Here is a 22112-nt window from a genome sequence, read left to right as displayed (position 1 = left end):
CTGCATGTGTACATATAGGTATGTGTGTAATCAAATCTATGAGAGACCTTTTCAGGGTGGGAGGGTTTTATAATACAATAGAACAGCAGCAAACAGAGGGCCTTGAACTTTGCAGTGCTTCCATATCTTCCATACAGATCAGTAGGACATATATGTTTATGGAGAGGACAACAGAAGGCTATTGAGGGTGAATGGGCATCAGGGACCTCAAGGTCTGATCCTGGAACACTACTTTGGGATGTGTTTCAGCCTCCCCCTTCTCATCACTTGTGATGCTATGGCTATGCTCATGCTTTTTTCATGTAGTTCCTCCTCCTGTGTTTTGGGTTTTTTTTTAATATTGTAGACCAAGTTTAAAAAGAAAAAAGAGATAGGAAAAATACATTGCAGGGGGAAAAAAAACAGTAAATGCAAAATAATTTGTCACATCACTTATGAATTGTAATCTTCATCATGGTATATCATCTAGACCACTGGAAATTGTCTGTCAGATATGTATGTATGAATGTGTGTGTATGTGTGTATATATGTAAATCTGTGTGTATATGTATACATATATATACACATAAATATATGCACATTTCTGCATAGCTAAATGTTTTCTTGAATGATCTTTCTACCTATGCTAAGAACACAGCATATATACAGAAGTGAGTAGCAGTGTGCTTTTATGAGAGTCTTAACATTTCTTCAGACACTTACTGAAGGCAATTTGAGTGACCATAGAGGTTGCCAAAGTGTTCAAGCCACACAGCACAGCTGCACRACAGTACAAGGCCTGCTCTGAGGGATGATCTCACGTTCACACAGGAAGCAACTGCGAGGTGGGAGCTTCTTGGACATGCAGTGTTCTCCTAGGTTAGGAAGTAGTCTCTGCTCACTGGGTGAGACTGTCAGCAGGTCTGAGTTGCACTAACCTTCTGTAACCTGGTGAGGGTTCCCCTGCTTACAGCAAGGCTTTCCSCTAGATGGACTTTGTGGAGGGTGTCCACAGCTATCAGCTGCCTCTGGAGGATTCTCTTGAAAAGCTTCAGCAAAGTGTAGGGCTGGGTCTGTGATGGCTTCCAAAAGGCTGTAGTGGTTGATTGTAGGCAGTACCACTGACCTGAGAGAAAGTCAAGGGAGTCTGCTATCACTCAAACAAACCCTCTGCTAGATCTTAATTATACTGGGGATTAGGAAGCTGTCTTTGGCAGGCCTTTCTGTATCAGAAAGTCAAGTTTCTGTTCTTTATCTCATACAGGTACAGCTCTTAACATGAGCCCTGAATAGGAAACACTTGTTTGTTCCTCAAATAAATATGTTACAACAGCTATAGCAGGTGGGCTCAGATAGCGTGCTACAAGCAATAGGTAAACAGGAGGGGCTGGAAAAAAAGGGTGTTTGTGCCCACTCATTTATGTAAGTGTTCTACCTGTTCTTTCTGCTTTTTTAATTTGTTTGTTTGTTCCATTTGGATGCAATATTTCCCAACATATAAACATTTTGTTTACTGGAAAACTATGTATAGCCTCACTAGAGGGGAAAAAAAGGCGCAGACATCCTAAAGAGATCTCTTGAAATTTGATCTACCTCTGTCTTCAGTGGAAAAAAAGATGATCTACATTGTCATTTTCTGTTGTGACTATTGTTTGTAGTACATAAGTGCTTCCCAAGTTATCCTGGGGAGTGAGATCTCAAAGGGACTTTGAGTTTTCAGTCATTCTTCTTTCCTGATGAAGAAGAGGTCAGAGTCCTGTACAGTTAATGTTTTGCCTCTTGTCTTCCAAATCAATGTTTAAAACTAACCTTGAACTCTTCGCTCAGTGTTCTGCTCTTTGGTGTTTTACCTTTCAGTATTCTGTAAACTAATGTACTTTCATATATAAATGGGGAGAGTATTATGGATAAAGACAAAAAGCCCGGAAGCTGGCCATTCTTGTTTTGGCCAGCCATCTTGGCCTTGAAACTACTTTTCTGAACTCTAATTAGAGTTGAAAATCACATTTGGAAGAAGCTGGAGAGGGTGGGGGTGGGGAGCTAGCTTGATTTTTCAGAAGCAACTCTTAAGTGGAGCCTTTCATCCCAAAGCATGCAAGACACTTCAAGGAGAGAGGCTGCATGATACCCAGGAATTGAGTCCAGTCTCACTTTGGGTGTTCTGGTCATTGCAGGAGTTTTTAGGCTTAGTCATTTTTTTAGGCCAAAAAAAGGACAGTAGTTGATTCCCACGTAGAACATTTGTAATATTTGCTACCAATTTTTCTGTCCTACCAGATAGTATATTATTAAATTAATATATAAGGAATAAGGTTTATGCATGCTCCACTGTATAGTGAAGTTAGAGGCCAATAAAAAAGTAAGATAACAGTTTATTCAGGAAAAAGAGATAGTAAGCTTGCAGTCTTGTGTTAAAGAGGTGGGGAGGAAGTGCCATATTCTGGTTCACCTATGTTGGAGTAGTTCCTGGGCTTCCACACTGAGTACAGTGGAATAGTTTTCGGCAGACATCGGTATGACTAAGACCAGATTCTGGCTTGCTGTATGCCTCTCTCACTTAAGTCATGATTGCTGTAAAAATGCCACTGTTATCCTCAAAATAGCATATTAAGGTAAGGAAGGGGTTTGGACTGAAATTGTACTCATCAGGATTTTTGTGCCACTTTTTTTATTGGTGAGAGACTGTGTTCCCTCCCCCCCCCTCCCCCCCCGCATCCCCTCTCTGCGCCCTACCTCTTTAGGTTGCCATAGCTTTGATGATCATTTGACCTCCAACCAAGAAGGAGGAAAATCCAAGAATGTTGTGAACCTGGGAGCAATCCGCCAAGGCATGAAGCGCTTTCAGTTTCTCCTGAACTGCTGTGAACCAGGCACTATTCCTGATGCCTCCATTTTGGCAGCAGCCCTAGATCTTGTAAGTCATTCACTGATGCATTTTTTTTACCTGCTGAGTGGGAGTACGTGCATATGTTGTGGTCCATTCTTGTTCACTGGTGTTGGTCATGCCCACATGGCAATCAGGTRAAGTATTAACTGGTGGTGGCATTATTAGCTGGAGATTTAGTATCTGTGACTGGATGATTATGCAGAGAAAATGGATCTTTTTTATTCTATGGCTCCTCATAACCAGATTATGGCTAGCACAAAGGTTTTATTGTCAGACTTAAAATTTTGCTCTCAGTCATTCAGCTTCTCCTTCTAGTATCAATACTAACCTACAGGATAAAGAATGAAGACTGGATAACTGCCTGGGGAGGGCTAGTAATTCCACTCAGGAATTATGGTAGAGCGTTAAACAAATTAGGCAACGCTGAGCTATTAGTCACTAGAGCCAGCGAGTGGAAAAACTTCAAATGTCAGAGTGTGCATGCTGTTAAATGCGAATACTGCTAATTTGCAGGTCCAAATTACAGAAGTGACACAAGCTCAGTCCCTCCTTCGTGACACAGACTCTCTCTTCCACATCTCTCCGCTTCCTTATAGCTGCTCTTTTTTTAACAATCCCTCCAATCTCTAAAGCAGTAGCTTTCAGCCTGTGGTTCATGGACCAGTGGGGTCTATGAAATGCTTTTTGAAGGATGTGGCAAAGACAGCTAAGAAAAGTTAGCCCATTATTAGTAACTTCTCTGCACAGTGGTCTTCCACTTTCATAAATGTTTAGATGCCTGCAGACTGAAGAAGGATGAAAGCTACTGCTCTGAGATCATCTACATTCTCTCTATCCTTTTGTCTCCCCAGCTCTCACATCTTTGACCATTGTGCCATTTGCTTACATTCACTTTTTTTGCTCACTGCTGGAGTTATCAGGCCCATGGACTCACCCATTCTGCTAAGTGCTGTGCTGCTGTGTCTTTTTCAGGTCTAGGGAGAATTTACTCTTTGTGCACTACCACTTTATATGTTCTTCTTAACCTTGTACCATTAGGCTGCAGATTCAAGTCCAGTCTGCATTAATACTGGCTGAAAGTCACTGTTGCTGTCTGTTCACAGTCAGCTTTATTGTTTTGACTGGTAACCCATCCATCTTCCAGTAGGCAGGTGTCATCTTTACTAGTGCCTACCCTTCCTGTTGGCGTTGGTTGGCCCTCGGGCTGGAAGCTGTGGAAGCAATGGCTCATATAGAAGCCTGTCTTACACTCTCACCCTCAGAAGTGGTTCTTACCAGTGAGGGTTGCCGTGAGCTTGGAAGGTGGCCTAGGGAGGCAGTCGCTTCTGCTGTGTATGCTGCACAAAGACAACTTCATTCTCCAAGACTGTCAGGCTGCCACCCTGTTGTGAAATCTAAATTAACAAACACAGAATGTGAGGTGCATGGGCAGGGAGGTGCTGACTGCTGGAGTTATGAGCTGGAGTATGTCACTAAGATCCTTCTGGGGATGTGGTTCTCTGTGTGTGCTAATAAATCAAGTTGTAAATCATGGGTTGGCAGTGATGTGCCTGTTGCCTGAAAATACCTTGTTTATTTTTAAAATTTGCCACATGCTTAAGCCACAGACCAACTTACTCTGTGCCCATGTATGAAGTCAACTGRAAAGCTAGTGGTGGTAGTCAACTTTTTGAATATGTCTGTTCTGACCTCCAGAGCTGACTTACAAAAGGGAGTTTCACAGTTTCCTTTCCCACTGAATGATGCAGAAGGCTTTGGTAAGGGGCTGAATTGTTAAGGTAGCTGTTTCTGGCCAGAGCACATGCTAAGGCAGCATCCTTGTTAAAGTCTGGGTATGGAATCTGATTTGGATATGGTGTTTGTCAGTCCACAGTAACTCATTTAAAATGATTAGAATAGAAATTATTATAGTCAATAAAATAGTGTTGATTTCACTGTAGCTTCCATAAATAGGAATGTTATGTAAAAAGTGTATTATATTGCATTCCTTGTACACATACAAGTACTTTCACGCATATAAAGCACTAGACAAAGTTTTAGGGAGTTTAGTAATATTCTTAGGTCAGTGCCATCAGCATATCTTAATTCAGTTCTGGGTAGATTTCAGTTCTGGTCTGACAAGTTGACTTTGGAGATGTTCAGACTAAGGCCACTTCCATTTTGTATTTTTATATTTACTATCAGTCTATAATCATCTAGTGAAAGTAGAACTGTATCACAGCACTTGCTATGAAGACTTTCTAATACTTCCCAGAATTATTGAACAAGTAAGGTTATTGCAGTGAACTCTCTGGACCAAGGCCTTTTCTTGCTACCTGTGATTAGGATTGTGATATAGAGCAGAAAAGCAGTATTCAAGCTGCCTGAAGTTCTGCTTTTCATGCTTTCTTGGACTTCTGCTATGTGTTCTCCAAGACACTGTGACTTGAGACGTGGAGCACAGCATTTTACATATGTGAGTTTGTAATTCTGCAACACAGTAGTGGGGAGCTAGATAAACTGGCTTGAATAGCTTACCCCTTTAGAGGGTATGCATGAAGTGGATATGTATGCCGCAAAGCAGAAATTATTAACACCTACTGGAATACATATACACCTTCTCCATTTATTGTCTTTCACTGTATATTCCTTGTAACATAAGCAGTGTGAGAATGAGACAACTTAAAACTCCAATCTGTCATTTCAGTGGCCATGAATTGGACTCTTTCTCTACATTTTCTAATCATATTRCCTGCAGATATTATCTGGACTGTGAGAACTGCTGTATGCAGTGATCTCATTTTGGAGGTAGCTGTGGATGTTAATGGCAGCTCARGCATCTGAGATTAGAATTTTACAAGGCTTGCAGCTAAAGATGAAGGAAGCCTTGTTTTAATTACAGCCTGGGGAAACTCTTACAAGTATCTGCTCAGCTGGCATTTTGTCGACGAAGTACTGGAAATATTTGGAAGTTAAGTCACATGCACTGTAGGTTTCAAAAGGTGACAGCTTGTCATTTCACTGTATTACTAATGGCAATGTATGCTGTTATGGAAAATTCTCCCATTTTATTTCAGTAGAGCATAGCCAACAGAAAACATTGTGTTTTTTTTAACTTCTGTTTTCAAACTTTTGAAATAATAGTTGGAATCAGGTTTGATGCAAATTAAAAGCTACTTAAGTCATTTTACCCAGCCTAGTTGCTATGGCAACCTTTAAAAAAATAAAGGAAAACAGCTCCAATTTCAGTTCGTTCTTAAGCTTTTTCAGCATGCTTTTTCATGCACATTTTCACAAGAAATTCCATTCTTACAATGACCTGAAGATCTTTGATTAGTCTGGATGTTTATACAGATTTGCCACAGTGATTTAAAGAAATTAGTGAAACAAAGGTTGCATCTGTTATGGAGGTAATGATTTATTTATATATTGAACTGGTAGTCGCCTTAGAATTAGAAACTATGTAGTAACATCCTTGATTGAATTTTATAAAACTACAAGCACTTTATGGCTTAGCAAACATTTAATGGCAATTTATAATACCTTGCAGACAGTTTGATCTTTGTGTCACCAGCTGAAATCCAGACTTGGCAATAATAAAATTGAATCTCTTTTCCCTTTGTAAGAAACTTCGGAGGTTGAAAGGCAAGTGATACGATATCTCAGTCTGTGGTCAAGTTTCTGCACAGGGTTCCAGCAAACCACTGTCTGGCTTGGTGTAAAGATGTTGCTTTAAGTATCCTAGAATAATTTAGATTGGAAGGGATCTTCAGAGGTCATCTAGTCCAGCCCCCTGCTCAAAACAGGTCTTAATTACATAATGTTACTCAGGGACTTGTACAGTTGAGTCTTTAACACCTCTAAGGATGGAGATTCCACAATCTCTCTGGGCAACCTGTTCCTGTATTTGTTCACTCTCATAGTAAATTTTTTTTAACAATTTTATCCCACGTGTGAGACTCTGCATTTGCTTATGCTGAACTTCATGAGGTTCCGGTCAGGCTATTTCTCCAGCCTGTCCAGGCCTCTCTGAATGTCAGCCCTGCCCTCAACTGTATTGACTGCTACCCCAAAGTGGTTTCATCCACAAACTTGCTGAGAGCACACTCCATCCCATTGTCAAGGTTGTTAATGAAGACATTAAAAAGTACTGATCATACTAGTTACTGGCCCCTAGCTGGACTTCGCACCACTGATCATAACTCGCAGAACTTTATCGTCCACTTACACAGCCCGTATCTCACCAGTGTGATGATAAGGAATCTGTAGGAGACTGTGTGAAAAGCCTTGCTAACATCAAGGTATACAGCATTGACTGCCCTTCTCTTGTCCACAGCACCAGTCACCTTGCATAGAAAGCAATGAGGCAGGATATGCCTTTGGTAAACCCATGCTGGCTGCTCCCAGTCACCTTCTTCTCCTTCATGCATCCAGAAATGACTTCTAAGAGGATTTGCTTTATCACCTTCCTAGGGACCGAGGTGAGGCTGACCAGCCTATAGTTGCTTGGATCCTTCTCCTTGCCCTTCTTGAAGATGGGTGTGACATCTGCCTTTTTCCAGTCATCAGGAACCTATTCTAATTGCCATGATCTTTCAAAGATGATAGAGAGCTGCCTAACAATGATATCAGCCAGCTCCTTAAACACCCTTGGATGCATCCCATCTGGTCACATGGACTTGTATAAGTCAGGTGGGTTAAGGGATCCCTAACAATTTTTTCTCTATTGTGGGTATTACTTCACTCCCCCAAACCCTGCTAGGAGGCTTGGGGACCTGGAAGGCCTGAGGACATGCCTGACCAGTAGAAAACATGCAAAAATGGCAGCATTGAGAAACCTAAGCTGTTTCTCTCTTGCTTGTCGCTAGATCTCCTGCCTCCTTGAGCAATGAGCCCACATTCTCTTTAGTCTTCCTTTTCCTACTGATACACTTAGAAACCTTTCTTGTTGCCCATCACCTCCAGTTCCAGCTAAACTTTGGCTTTCCTGAGCCCATTCCTACATGTGTGGGCAAGGTGTTTGTATTCTTTCCAAGTAGCCTGTCCCTGCTTCTACATTCTATGTACTTCCTTTTTGTGTTTGAGCTCAGTCGGGAGCAACATGTCCATCCATGCTGGGCTTCTGCCATGCTTGCTTGACTTGCTGCACTTTGGAAGGACCATTCTTATACTCTGAGGAGACTGTCTTTGAAGATGAGCCTAATTAGACTAGTGTACATCTGTTTGGTTTAAGGACTCGGGTGAAGAAATATGAGCTTTCCTTTGACCAGTTTAGCATATGTGTGAAGTTTATCCCCGTTACACCTCTCCAGTACATCCTCTAAGATGTGTGAGCTAATCTGTTCTAACATGTAAATCTCTTATCCTTGTGGAAATGTCATAATGGGACTGCTTTACAGCAGGATTGTGTTTGGAAGTAGCTACCAAGTAGTAGAAGAAGCTAAGCCTAAGCTGGAAGAATAGTAATACTTGCTAATGTCCCGACTCGATGATACCAAAGGTATTAGGAAGACTCTATTGTTCCCCTGTCCCTTTTTCCATATGAGGAATATATGCCCGTAGGAGGACATAYGACCTGGAAGGAAATCAGAGATTGCTCTGAGCAGGCCATGCATTATGGATCAGTAGAAACAAAAGCAAGGAGGTATGTCATGGCTTCTACCTGACTCTCTTTAAACATAGCTAGAGAGACTGAACTAACTTTTTTGAGGTAATTCTCCTAGTCAGTGGTTAATAATTCACTCATGACCTTTCTTGCATATATGTCCTCAGCTACCTCTCATGCCAGACTTACTTTATGGCTAGACAAAGAGCGGAGCTATCCAGCTAGCATCTTTGACATTACTTGCATTTACTTTATTTACTTTCAAAGTAGATTGTTGCTGTTTTGCTTTTTTTTTTTCCCCCTCTCTCTCTCTTCTGAAGAGATTGGGCCATTAGAAATGAATTTTTGTTCAAAGTGCCTTGAAGAGGATAAGGAAGGGTGCAAGAAAATTACCACTGGTAAATTGGTCTTATAAAATTCATTGTCCTTGAAGAGAAAGCCGGACCTAAAAGTTCTTTGGTCAAACCTCTCCAGAATCAGATGTACTCGGACAGTAATGTCATGCTATAAAATTCCAGATTCATTCTATATGTGCTCCCACCAAGGTCTTTGCCTTTTCTGTTACTCTCTGTTGAAAAGCTCCAGTAGTACTTGAAATATTGTTTAAAAAAAGGTGGATTCTTATTCATATCAATGTATACAGTGCAAAAACAATTTCCAAAAGGCAAAGTGATATGGTAGATCTAATGTAGAAAGTAGACTTTTGAATGGTTTCATACGCAGGGGCAGTCTTGTGAGAGTATTGCTGCTGTGTTGAGTTTTGACAGTGACCATGGTAACTTGTGTTCTTTTCAGCTGTATATCGCCTGCCTGATTTATTTATCTCCATTTGTGATGTGTTTCTCTGTGGTGTGAATCCATCCCTGTCCATTCTGTCACACCTTCATCTTTCTCTTCCTGCTGCTTCAGGTTGCTCTGAGCCTCAGGTAAGCAGTCACAGGGAGCTTGTGCCCTGTGATGTTGAGAAAATCCTCCTTCATGCATAGGGTCCTTTAAGTATTTTTGAATTTGGAACTCCTGTATCAGGACACATTCTTCCTCCCCTTTGCCCTCCATCCTACATACCCTCCTTTAGTTTAGTATTTAAGCGCTTCCATAACCTTTACAACATGTATCTTTACAAGATTCCTGTATAGTAAGAAATTGTGATTTTATTGTGAACTAAAATAGAAGGAGACTAAGGCTGTGGCTTYATTTTCTCAATGCTTACATGTCTCCAGGTCTGGATAAGGTTTTACTCTGTAAGAATAAATAAAAAAAAAAAATCCTGGCTTATCCTGTGTCCCATATTTCATGCAGGCAACAAGTAATTTGTGATGATTTTCCCAGGTGCTAGATACGAGCTTTGTTTCTGGCTGTCATTGAGTGTCTGACTTTGGATTTCTGCCTTCCTGCTCATGAATTGGGTTAAAATCTTGGGCCAGGTGTAATGTTATTCAAGAGAACTGTTAGAAGATTGATATTTTCTTCCATCATTTGAATAAAACATGAACAAAAAGCTGTAATGGTATGCTGCATGAGAAAGCAATTAGCATATATGTTAATGTAGACAAAACTTTTTTTTTTTTGGCCAGTCCCCTAAAAAGGCAAGACTTTTTTTCAGTCCTGTGAGTAGACACTTCTGGCTGTAAGCTTGTCTGCACTGTAGAATTTCCTAAGGCAATTCCCGAACTTCTGGACTGCTGATTCAAAATTTCATGCTTTGAACTTCTGATTTAAAGTACTGTTGGAGGCACTGTTTAATAATGTTCCACAGTCCCACTACAAAACCATCTTCCATGATCTCAGGCATCATCTGTTTGTTTATGGACCACAGTTAAGGAGCCTCCCCTTATCGGTAGATCCTGACCTGTTTAAATTATCTCATTAAACTGCCAGCATCTAAATGTATGGAACACATGTGTTTGTGCTCTGTGAAATCCCTGTTACAGAACTTTTCAGAGGTGATTTGTGGACATTGTCGTATTGTTGGTTTTCCAACCCGCTGGCCACAAGGATTTTTGCTTGTGAGAATTGCAGGAAAAGGGCAGGGGGAAATTAAAAGGAAACAAGGAGGGCCATTTGCTTTTAGTCACTTTCCAGGATTGTAAAGCTATCTTCACAGAGCTGTAGACTGCTGGCAAGGAAGCTCCTTCCCAAGTCTAAGAAACCCCTTAAGAAACAAATTGCAGTATCCATTTTTAAACATATTTGAGAGAGAGTTTCAGGAGCACTCTTTATTGGTTTAACTCTGTTCCTGCAGGACTGTTTTATACAAATTCAGCTACATTCAGTATCATTTTTCCCATTAAAGTTTGCTTTCAAGTGGTGGTGGGGATTTTTCCTGAAAAATAAAAACCATCACTTTCAAACTCCCATGCCTAACGTTRAGCTTAAGCACTAAATTGTCTAATGCCTGCTAAGGCCAGTGAAGCTAGGCCAGTGAAATTTTGTTGATTTACAGCAGTAAAGGATTTGGCCCTCCATATCTGATTGTTATTAGTACAAAATAGTACCCTTCCTAATTTCAGCAAGCCTCCATTCATGCTTCCACCCCGAAGCCTGCACAAGCAGAAACTCATCATGACATGCAAAAGCTAAGATTCGCAGGCCTACACTGCCATTTGTGCTAAAGAAAACTGGACTCACTCCTCCAGTAAAAGTGTCAGCTGCATGCTTCTCATTTTTGGTAGTTACATGGTTTCTGAAAGAAAGGATTATAGTGGGATAGTGAAATAGAAGGCTGCTTATAATGTGGCACTTTTTGCCCCTCTAGTGGCTGGATTAAGTACAACCGTTCAGTGTTTATGGGTCTTGGTTTTAACACTAGAGGTGAGACTCATGCACAGAGGGCAGAGATCCTGGTTTCAGACTTTGATGGAGAGATTGCTCAGTCTGTGTGATTCCATGGCAAGCTTGTGAAGCAGTCAAACCTCTAACATTTGGAGAGCTTTTTGAATGTATTTGTATTTAAGGTGACTTTTTTTTGCAAACATTTCAGGAAGCTCCTGTAGTGGCGAGAACAGCCCTGTTCCTTGAGTGTGCACGCTTTGTTCACCGCTGCAACCGTGGTAACTGGCCTGAGTGGATGAAGGGCCACCATGTGAATATTACCAAGAAAGGCCTGTCCCGTGGACGTTCTCCTGTCGTAGGCAACAAAAGGAACCAGAAGCTGCAGTGGAATGCAGCTAAGCTGTTCTACCAGTGGGGAGATGTAAGTGTTTGTTTCTCATCTACTCACATTCAAAAATACAGCAAAATGTAATAGTACCTGGATCATACATAGAATTTCAATCCTAGTAAAATGGAGACTCACAAGCCTCCCTTCAAACTAGCACTTCATAGCCTGTCAGGATCAGCTGTTCTCCTAGCAGAAATGGACTTTAAGATGCAACACTGGCCACTCTTGTTCAGCTTGACAATTCATCTGGCACACTGTCCTGTTCCAACACTTGTCTCATGGGAATGCCTAAGGAAGAGTAAGAGCGGTCTATATGATGCTTCTTGCTTTTTCCTAGTTTCCAACTATATTTAGCCCTGCATTGCTTGAGCTAGAAGTGATGCTGTGCATTTAGTAACCCTATGGCTTTCTCTTCAACGTGCTTGTTCAGTCTCTCTCTGAGCCCATACAAACTGTTAACCCTCATCATCTTTTGGCAAGGAATTCCACAGGTCTGCTACATGTCGTGTGAAGAACCATCTCCTTTTGCTTGTTTTGAACTTGGGTCCTTCAAGGTTCATTTGATGCCTTCTTTTACGATCTCTTAACAATATGTGAACTAGTCAATTACCCTGCCTGCCTGCTCAGCACTTATTGCAAGTCATTTCACAGAACTAGAAATAGTGGGAGAAGTTCCTTTTATCTTTATGGTACCAGATACGTAATATGCGTAGTATGTCTRGCTGAAAGTGAGCTTTGTGCTTCTCGCTTCTTTTCACCAAACCAGAGATCTTTTATAGTGAGTGTCCCAGGCTAGGGGAAAGAAAAAAGAAAAAAAAATGTTTTGGAGGGATTTGAAAACCAAATAATCTGCAGTCTTGGAGCACTTGCATAAGCCATGCTAAAAAATGCCTCTGACCTGTGTTCTCCTAGGTTAAAGCAATCTACACTCCTCGTGGGAGCACATTGCGGGGAACAYTGAGCCAGTGCTGACCCATATCAGTACATCCCCGCTACACAGCACAGCCCGCGGGAGAGACTAGCTTTGGTTTGAGCACAGTATAGCCTCAGCACATGAACTAATAAACCTTGTCTCTTGGCTGTTGTCCTGCTTCTGTTTCTGAAGCTAGGCCAGGGAATGCTACCTGGGGACCCTTGCCTTACTCTCTGTTATGTCTCAAGCACAGGTGACTATCTTAAAAATCACAGCACAGAGATCAAGGTTTTTTTTGTTTTTGTTTTTAAACAGTGTGAATTTATTTGCCTTCTGTATTTCAAGAGGTCACCACGTTAGCCTAACTCCTTTGATGACCCCTTCTGAGTGGGGAGCATAGGATTTGCGTGCATTGCTGCCAGTCAGGGCTTTATACCTCTACTGGTGGACTTCATGCTTCTAGACATTTCTTCAGTTTCTGAGAAAACGGGAGTGAGTGAGTAATCATTAGGAGGCAGTTAGATTCCCCTCTAACTGCCATTTTTAGAAACTAAAATAGGCTGAGTTAGAGAAAATCCAGGAATTTTTCCTTTTCTARATGTTAAAGTACCAGCACATAATACAAGAAGGGAGCAATGATGTGAGAAAGGAGCCAGGGAATTTTGATGACAAGCAGCTTCTGTTTAATCTTTCTATACTCCTGATGATTTGTAAGCGTAACAGGAGGAGCGGTTATGTCTTTAAGAAGAAGTATGTAAAGTGTGCCTTGGTATGATTTTTTTTTTTTTTTTTTTTTTTTCTTAATTAAGGCTATCCATTTCAAGTATAGGCCTTGCTAGCCCAGGCCTGAGAGGTAGAAGAATAGAAGATGTCTCTACTCAATCTGAGGACATTGGAAGGGCAATACTTGCAAGGAATCTTTGATTTTGGACACTTGAAAATCAGGAAAATTCACTTTTCTCTCCTGTTTTCCTTTCCCTATAATATTACTATGAAAAATGTGTTGTGGTCTCTGGAAATGAGACTTTCCTGTAATCCTCACTGTATACCTGATGATTTAGCATGGTGCAGCATGTAAAGAATGGCACCTATAAAGAACTGCTAAAAGTGAAAAAATATGTATCATCATTCTCCCTAACTCTCAGTTATATCCACAATGGCACAAATTGACAGTATTCTTTTAAAGTGGGGATTTTGTATTGCAACTTGTTGTTTCTTATATTTTAACTCTTCTTTTATTTTTTGTCCCCTCTTGGGATCTTTTAAATAAAATATGCTTTTCTGTGACAAATGCCAATTTCATTTTATGAGTTTCAAATAGAGCAGAACCATCGTTCTCTTCCCCTTAGTTCTAGTAGCATTATAAGGCATATCTGGATGCATTCTCCACTCCAGGGGTGGCCTGTGTTTGTTAGCTGCTCAGCCACACCCCAGAGGGGAGAAGCATCACTTTTATCTCACTCTAAGACAGGAGAGGATTTGGAGCATAGTCTTTACTATGCAGTTTTCTTCTTTTTACTGCACCCTTGAGAGGTGCCCTGCTGCCCACTAGTGTTCTGTTTCTCCTCCGTGGAGGCTGGGACAGTATACCTACCAAGAGCACCGTCTGCCCCACACGGCTTCGTGCTTCAGGGTTGGTCTGCACATAGCACTGCTGAGGTACACTCCTTTGTGTTCTTTGAGTGTTGGGAAAGGCTGGTCCTCTGGCTCTGCTTTAGCCTCCCAGAAGCTGTTTCAGATGAAGCAGGCTGCAAGCACAAACGACAGCCGCTAGCTAAGCCTGTAGGGCTAGAAACCTGCAAACTGTACTCCTCAGACAGCTGCTTTTGTTGGCTCTGATCAGATTCCAACCAGAGTGGCTGAACCGTGAAGAGAAACAACTTTCAATTGCTGTGGTAACAGGCACCTGCTGCAGAACGTGTTGCTATTTTTGTGTGTTAACCTGCTCGTCTTACTACAGACAATATCAGCATGCTGGACAGAGTTACTGTGCCCACACATACCTCGCTAAGCAGCTCCAGTATCAAGAAGATGGTATACCGCAGCCAGCCCAACTCTGCTAGTTCAGATGAGGTCCCAAAGCTGATACTCAGATACACAGTATGCAGAAAGGTTGGACCGGATCAGCTGACCCCAGGTTGCATATGCTGTACTTTTATGCCCCAAGCTACCAGAAAATTCTTCTCAGCACTGTACAACACCATCTTTGGTGCTTTGTGGCAGCAGAGCTGCTGCTGTGAAAGGAAGATCCTTGGAGAAAGGAAAAATAATGTATTAGTCTCAATGCACTGAGACCTTGTTCTGGGTTTTTTGTTTTTTTTTTTCCTTGCAGTCARCCAGGTTGGAAATCTTTGCTAATTATGGTGATCTTTATTTGTCTGTTGTTACGCACATATTGTGATGTAGGGTGCCATTGTAGAAGTTTAGTGAGATAAAGAAGGAATGTAAAACCTTCCTTTCCCACCCAGGTCCTTTAACTCAACCTCCCCAGTATCCACCAGAGAATACCAGTGGTAAACCCTTCCCACACTAGGTGAGATTTGGACTGACCCTTAAAGTGATGAGCCTACTGAATCATGCAGTCTCACTTGTGAGGCTGTCTTTTTGAATGATAGACTGGTCAGGTTAGTCTATCATTCCCTTTGGCTGTTTCAGTTGAGAGGCATTTTCTTTTTAAGTGTGGCATGCTATCCATTTGCTGGGAAACCAAGGATAATTCATGCAGACAATACATACTAGAAATTTAGTGCTCATTAGATAGGATACTGTGGGATTATGTATGATTGCTTTAATATTAGGGTAGGCAACAGAGCATAAATAATACATGATAAATTACTCCTTTGGAGAGAGGCAAGCAGAGCATTTCTTCCTTAAATGACTGAAATGAGCAAAAAACCCATGAGGGGTATAGAGTTTATTTAGTAATGTACAGGTTCACAGATAACAGAGATTGGCAGCTATTTGCATCATCTCTGAAGCGTCTTAGTAGGGAAGAATTCTTCTTGCTAACACACCCTTAGCTGCAGCTTTGCTGACAGCATCAATGAGGGCTGTTTACATGCTGATAATGATGCTGGTAAACAGCCGCGAATGAACAATCAAAACCCTTCTGGAGAATGCAACTGTATTTGTTGGAAATCTGTCTGTGCTCCTTATGCAGATCTCCTTTACACCATTACACATGTATCTTGCAAGCTTTCTTATGCATATTGTAAACTCCTTGGAAAGTACATCAGGGAGTCTCCCCTTTAAAGATGGAAACAGGCTTTCCAATGGGCATGCAACAATTTTGTGGAGGAAAGAGGGAGTGGTTACTGGCTTCTTAAGTCACCGGCTAGTTTCTTAAATAGAGGACATATATTCCCACTGTAAAGCCTTAGCAAAAACCTGGTACAGTTATCCTGAGTGGAGAAAGAAAAGTGGAAGAAATTCATTCAGAATAATGAGCAAATCTCTTTCTGCCTGTCAGTGTGCTGGCTTTTTTTTTTTTTTTTTTTTTTAACCCCCAAAAATGTGCTTAAAAATCCTCCTAAAATTTGACTGTTTGCAAATTTGGTTTAAAAAAAGGAGGAGGGGAATAAATACTTGTCCTCCCTTTCCCCACTATACTGTGTTTTGCAGGCAATAAAAATAAAGCCAGGACATTCTGTTCTGGGTGGAACATCTCTGTAGCCTGCAAGAAGCAGAGCTCTTGACCACCAGTGAGGTATGCTGAAATTCTCACTTCCTTGTGCTTTCTCTTTCTCCTTTCCTGTCCACAGGCAATTGGCATCCGCCTCAACGAGCTGTGCCATGCTGAGAGTGAGAGCCCTGCCAACTTGCTGGGCCTCATTTATGATGAGGAGACCAAGAGGCGCTTGAGAAAGGAGGATGAGGAGGAAGACTTTTTAGATGACAGTAAGGAGACTCCCTTTACTACAAGAACCCCCGCTTGTAAGAACCTCTGCTTTAGGAGCACTTAATTTTTCTTCTCTTTTCATCCTCTTGCCACCCAGCTTTATTTCCCAGTCCCTCACCTCCACCCCAGCTTCTTCCCCTGTTCTTTCTCTGCCTGGCTGTACAACATGGCAGATAGCTGGCAGCACCAAGAGACTTTGAAAGAAAAGGGGGCAAAACCAGGCAGTAAGTTGCAATTCCTGTATATCAGCAACTGCAATTATAAGCAGGGCAATAATTTATTTCTTGGGTCTTGCTATCTACCTGACTGCCAAAAGTGGTCCAGACTCCCATTCTTCCCAGTTATCCCTGCCAAACTATTTTTGTAAGATCAGCTGCTTTTGTGTTTCTTAACGCTGAGGAGTCGTCTCCCCACCTGATGTGAATTGGCCCAACTCTAAAAAAGGCTTTTAAATCTTGACTTCGGTTTATCTGCCTGGTTCTCAGGCAGAAGTATAGCACAGTGTTATAAAAACCAGTATAAAACACATACTGGTGAAGGTGGTAACACGCATTATGTCCTCTCCAGACATCATTTGTATACATCTGTGTGCTGTAATGTACTGGTTCCTGTGTACATGTACTGCTGTTCACCATTGGATGTAGTGTGCTAGCACTGTTTATGTATCTACTGGTCTCTTTTTCTCACGTTCTGTATTTGTTCTTATCRCTGCATAAAGGCCAGCTTTGGGTTAGAGGGGAGAGATGGGAAATGACCTCGAGATGGGGTATTGGCCCTAAGCTAGATCTTCACATGTGTCATTTTGTGGGGTGCCAGTGTTAGCAGGTACATGAGTCTGGGTAGCTGTGCTGCATACTTGATTGGCCCTTAAAGAGATTTATCCAAAGTAGGACCATGCACTGGAAATTTTCCCTCTGCTGCACCATGAATGACTTCTGAAGATGAAAAAGAACTGCGTTTTCATGGTCAAGAGACAGAATAGGCCGTCTCACCCCTGCTCACCAACTGATACCAGGCACTCCTAAGTGGATGTGGAGCTGCTTAGCAGGGTGGTCTAGGACAGGCAAACAGAGAGAACAGGCTGTGGTCTAGAAAACCGAGTAAAAGCTCAGGGCTTTTCTGAAAGCCAGGGTCTGAAGATAACCATTCTGCATTCTTTCAGAAGGCAGAGATTCTTCCAAAAGCTACCCTGAGCCCTGCAGGGGGTGGACTGAGGAGCATAAAATATGCAGCTGGATATTTCATTACCCTATACATTACATTTGTATTTGAAAGTTCACATTACTTCAGTCCCTACAAAGCCCATCATCCATTATGGGTAATGTATGCAGAGAAGTTAGCAAGCATCAGAAAATTAATCTGGTTTGATCCCTGCAGTGTCCTCTCATTTTGTTTGATTTGGACTGTTTCTTTTTGAAAAGTAGTTAGATTAGATGTGGGGAGGGAAGCAAGCGAAAACACAAATCTCAAATGCATGTAGATGGTAATATCAGGCAGTATTTAAAAATGAGTGTGGTTAGTTGTTGTCACACCTAACTTTTTTTTTTTTTTTTTGCTTTCTGTTCGTTATCCCAAATAGTATTTTGCAAATATGTCAAGTCTTGAAAATGCTTCATACTTTTCAAGGTTGGAATGGCATTAGAGCGTTATATGGGTTGCAAACTGTAGGGCTTTTGAAGCTGATTGTTTAGACTAATTTGAAGCAAAGGCTAATATGTGTGTTTAACTTCAAGTATTTGATTATCCCTCTTTCTCTTCGTCCTTTGTTTTAAGTTAAGTATTTGAATGCATAAATTGAATAAACAGCTTGTTGTTTTTTTTTCTTGATTATCTCTCAATGGCACTTGGATTCTGTGCACATATAAAGGAGCCTGATTTCAGAGGAAGCTGTCTTTTTCAGCTGTCAGGGTAGTAATTAATAATAAGCATAGTATCTCTTTGCTGACTAGTCATAACTCCGTATGTTTTGAGATATTTCTCCTGTTTTAAACTGGTGCTTTTTCAGAATTGCAGTAGATTTGGCTGAATGCAAAACTGTAAAAGGACAAAAAGGTATCTGTTTCTTAACCTGTATTAACATTAAATGAGAAGGTGTATACAGAATGCTACAAGATCATGTTATTTTAGTAGACACTTCAATAATGATACAGTATACAGTGTGCTGGTACTATAGCATGTGCTGGTAAATACATGGACTGATATTTGTGTGAATCTGTTCCTTTTAGTGTAGGACAAGTAGCATAGGAGTCTAGATTTTCCTTTTTTTTTTTTTTTTTTTTAATGCAACTTGCATTGTGCACCATATGTGAAAATGTCCATCACCTCTTGGTTCCAGATGTGGCATAATCTCCTTGCTCACCACAGAAATATTTTTTCACAGGCACTGTGAATCCTACCAAATGTTGTTGTCCTTTTGCACTGAAAATGGCAGCCTGTCAGCTCCTCCTGGAGATAACCACTTTCCTCCGAGAGACCTTTCCTTACATGCCCAGGCCACGTACTGAGCCTCTTGTGGTAAGTGGAGTATAGAAATTGGAGAGGGAGAGGGAGGCATTCCCATGCAGCCTTTGTGCTCTGTGCCTCTCTTAGGAGAGGTAGGCGGGGGAAGTAACCCAGGTGGATATCTGATGCAGAGAGAAAAGAGCCACTGTCTGATGAATATGGAAGATGAGGAGGGCACATTAAATGGATTGATTAAGGACATAAGCAGGCTTGTAGACTGGAGAAGCAGAACGTGCACTGGAAGTCCAAGAAGGTTTCAAAATAGAGCGGAGGGCAGTAGATGGATTGGGAAACTGAATGTTGGGGACCTGAGAGGTGTGGGAGGTGGACTACAGCAGATGACAGATCAAGTGCTACAGAGCTGATTAGGAGGGCAAGTTGACAGAGAACTGAAGAGGACAGTCAGGGGAAGGATAAGAGGATGGCTTACAGAGAATTTGCTGGAGCTCAGTTCAGAGTTTGCAGATTTGGGCCTGGGTTAGACAACAGACTTGACGGGACTGGGGGAAGCAAGGAAAGAAAAAAAGGCAAAGAGGACAAGGAAGGAAATAGGCATCCATGAGACTGAGAGAGGCACAGGCAAGTGCTGGCATGAGTAATGAACTAAACTGGTTAAGCGACAACTAATTTTGTGAGTAGCAGCACCCATGAAACCTGACTTCCTATGGCTCCTTCTTGTACAGATTTTCTTATGTCTAGTGACGTGGTTTAACAGTGCCTTCAGCCTGTTGTTTCACAAAAGGCACAGACACTCAGGTTATCTTTTGTCAAATTGGGTTGAAAGTGGCCAGAGCTTCAGAGGTGATAAGGAGAACAGAATGAAATGAGGACTGTATGTCAGACAAGCAGTATGATCTTTTAAGCTTCATTTCTTTAGGAAATCAGGCTTAAAAAATTACAAAGGAAGAATGAGAAGTTGATTTTCCATGTGAAGCTAAAGAAAGATTTAGCCCCACCATTCTGGTTTTTATTAATTAGGATGACAGTTGTGCTTGACAGGCTGATGGCTGGATATTGCTGCAATTAGGGTCTGAGACTGGTTTCCAAAGTCTGGACTAGACCTATGATGAAGTGACCCAGTCCCGAGATGTGCAAGAAGGACAATTTTAAAAAGGAGAAATTCAGAAGGAGTCTTCATAAACACTTCATTGATATTTTCACCATGTAATAAATGACTGTCTCCAATAGCAGGATAATAGCAGGGTTTAGAATTCGTTTCAGTAAAGTAGTTAGGCTCGGAACTAAGAATATGTTGGGTAATTAGGGTCAATAGGAATTTGTGCCAGACAGCAATGAAACTGATTAATAGCTTTTCAGACTCATCTCTGGGAGAGAAGGAGGAGGAATTATTTTGTGACGTGTAGGCAGAAGAAACCTTAAGACCATATTATGCAAGAGCCCATCAGAGAAAATGACCAAAGAGCGCTGCTTTTAACTTTGTGCAAAGATGCAAAAAAGAACTAACAACTCTCCAGATTAAAAAGTGAAGTTTCTGTATTTATAGACTAATGGGAGTCTCTCCATATAAGAAAAAGCTGGCTTACTTGCTTCCTCTTTCAAAGAGAATCAGGTACATAAGGTTACAAACAATGAAGCTGAAATTCCAGTAGAGCAACTGTCGCTTCTGTTGCTGTTTGCAGGCAAACCTGACTGAGAAGTTCGTCCTGAGTCATGCCTGAACGTTCCCCTGTTCCACAGATAGGAACACAAACTTACAGCAGTGGAGAACTGATGCATTTGTTACTGAACTAGCTGTGATCAACCATTTTAAGTACGCACAGTTTAGTCCATTCCAGGCTTGCCCAGCTGAGGGCATGAGCACCCCCATACCTCTGTTTCAGTGAGATGCACAGTCCGGACTGAAACTCCAGCCAAAGCATTTTACTGAAGCTGGTAGAGCAGATACAAGCTCACTTTCCATATGGCTGCACCTGATGAATACATTCTCTTGGAGCCTCCTGCTCCCACAGTAGAGTCAGACGACTGCAACATGTCATTTGCTATGGTACAAAGTCATTCATTTTAGCTCAAGCAGTTGCTGAAGATAGAGCCCAGCTAACTGTGTGCTGAGGAGATGTATTTCATTCTGTCACTTAATTTGCGAGGGCAGTAATTTCCAGTGAGAGCGTGCTGACAAACAGCTGGGAGGAGTACTGTATTTAAACAAACTCCAGCAAGGGGAACCATACCCTAGCGATATACCTGTACTGCTATGGTGGCTCAGCTTATGAGTGCTAACTTATGAAGCTGCTATAATTTGGTCTGGTTTGAGGACATACTTTTATCCTGAACTGCTTTAACATTTGTTTCACATCCTAAACTGTTTGTTAGATACATTTTAAACTATTTACATGGAAATCTTCAATGCCAGAGGGATTGCCAACCATTATTTTTAGGTGTTTGTTTATATCCCAGGTTTGATTGTTCAGCAAAGTCAAAATATTTCCCTTATTCTAATCAACTGTTAGTTCTTCTGACAGGCCATTTGGGATAATTTTTTCTGGAGATGCAAAGCTGACTACAAATGGTTTGGGGCCTTCAGCTGGCATTAGGTGCGCTAGTATCAGCTAACCCATTTCAGCACAGTTCGGTCTACAATGTATGACTGCGAAAACTTTTTTTTCAAACCAGCTGTTAGAATAACAAACTTAGTCACTGTCCAAATAACTCCCAGTTACTTCTGTAGGAGTTTTGTATGCAAATTCCAGTATGAGATTTCTTGAGCCTGCAGTATTTTATCTAAAATAACTATTTTGGATCATTTCAGGCATTTTACTATTTGTATTCACCAACCCCCTGCTCTGTTATTTACAACAAGTAGCTTTATGCCATCTTATATTTCAGCAGAGAGGTCTCAAAACTGACTGTCACCAATCAAAAGGCTCGAAGGACCTCTTAAAGAGCCTAGCTTTTTAACCGCATTTGCCAGTGTGGGAGCTTGTGGTCTAGCTTTCATTTTTTTCTGTCTGTGGTTACAGAAGACAGATTATTATCCATAGCTTGTGGTGCTTTAGGACTTATGCTTTTTTGGAAGCTAGTATGTGGCACCATTAATGCCATTTCTGTTAATAGGAGAAAATAATGGTATAAACTAGTTTCTCTCTGGTGGGATAGTTTATTCCTCAGAATCCCATTTCCCAGAACTGAAGTGCAGCCAACACTTTCCTTGCTCCTTGTTTCCCACTGTGT

At 41.4% G+C, this 22112-nt stretch overlaps 1 protein-coding gene across 2 annotated transcripts in view; it reads left to right on the top strand.

Moving 5' to 3' along the window:
- The window catches only part of UNC80 (unc-80 homolog, NALCN channel complex subunit), a 140433-nt gene that overhangs the window by 46425 nt on the left and 71896 nt on the right, over positions 1-22112 (top strand). For both annotated transcript variants that reach the window (XM_026088569.1, XM_026088561.1), the window contains exons 22-25: positions 2721-2893; positions 11431-11643; positions 16285-16420; positions 18802-18935. In XM_026088569.1, coding sequence (XP_025944354.1) covers positions 2721-2893; positions 11431-11643; positions 16285-16420; positions 18802-18935 — 656 coding nt within the window. The remainder of the gene's footprint in view (positions 1-2720; positions 2894-11430; positions 11644-16284; positions 16421-18801; positions 18936-22112) is intronic.

Source organism: Apteryx rowi, unplaced genomic scaffold (assembly GCF_003343035.1).
Source record: "Apteryx rowi isolate R43461 unplaced genomic scaffold, aptRow1 scaffold_12, whole genome shotgun sequence".
Lineage (NCBI taxonomy): Eukaryota > Metazoa > Chordata > Aves > Apterygiformes > Apterygidae > Apteryx > Apteryx rowi.
Note: the sequence above shows the minus strand (reverse complement) of the source record. Positions and strands in the feature narration are given on the sequence as shown.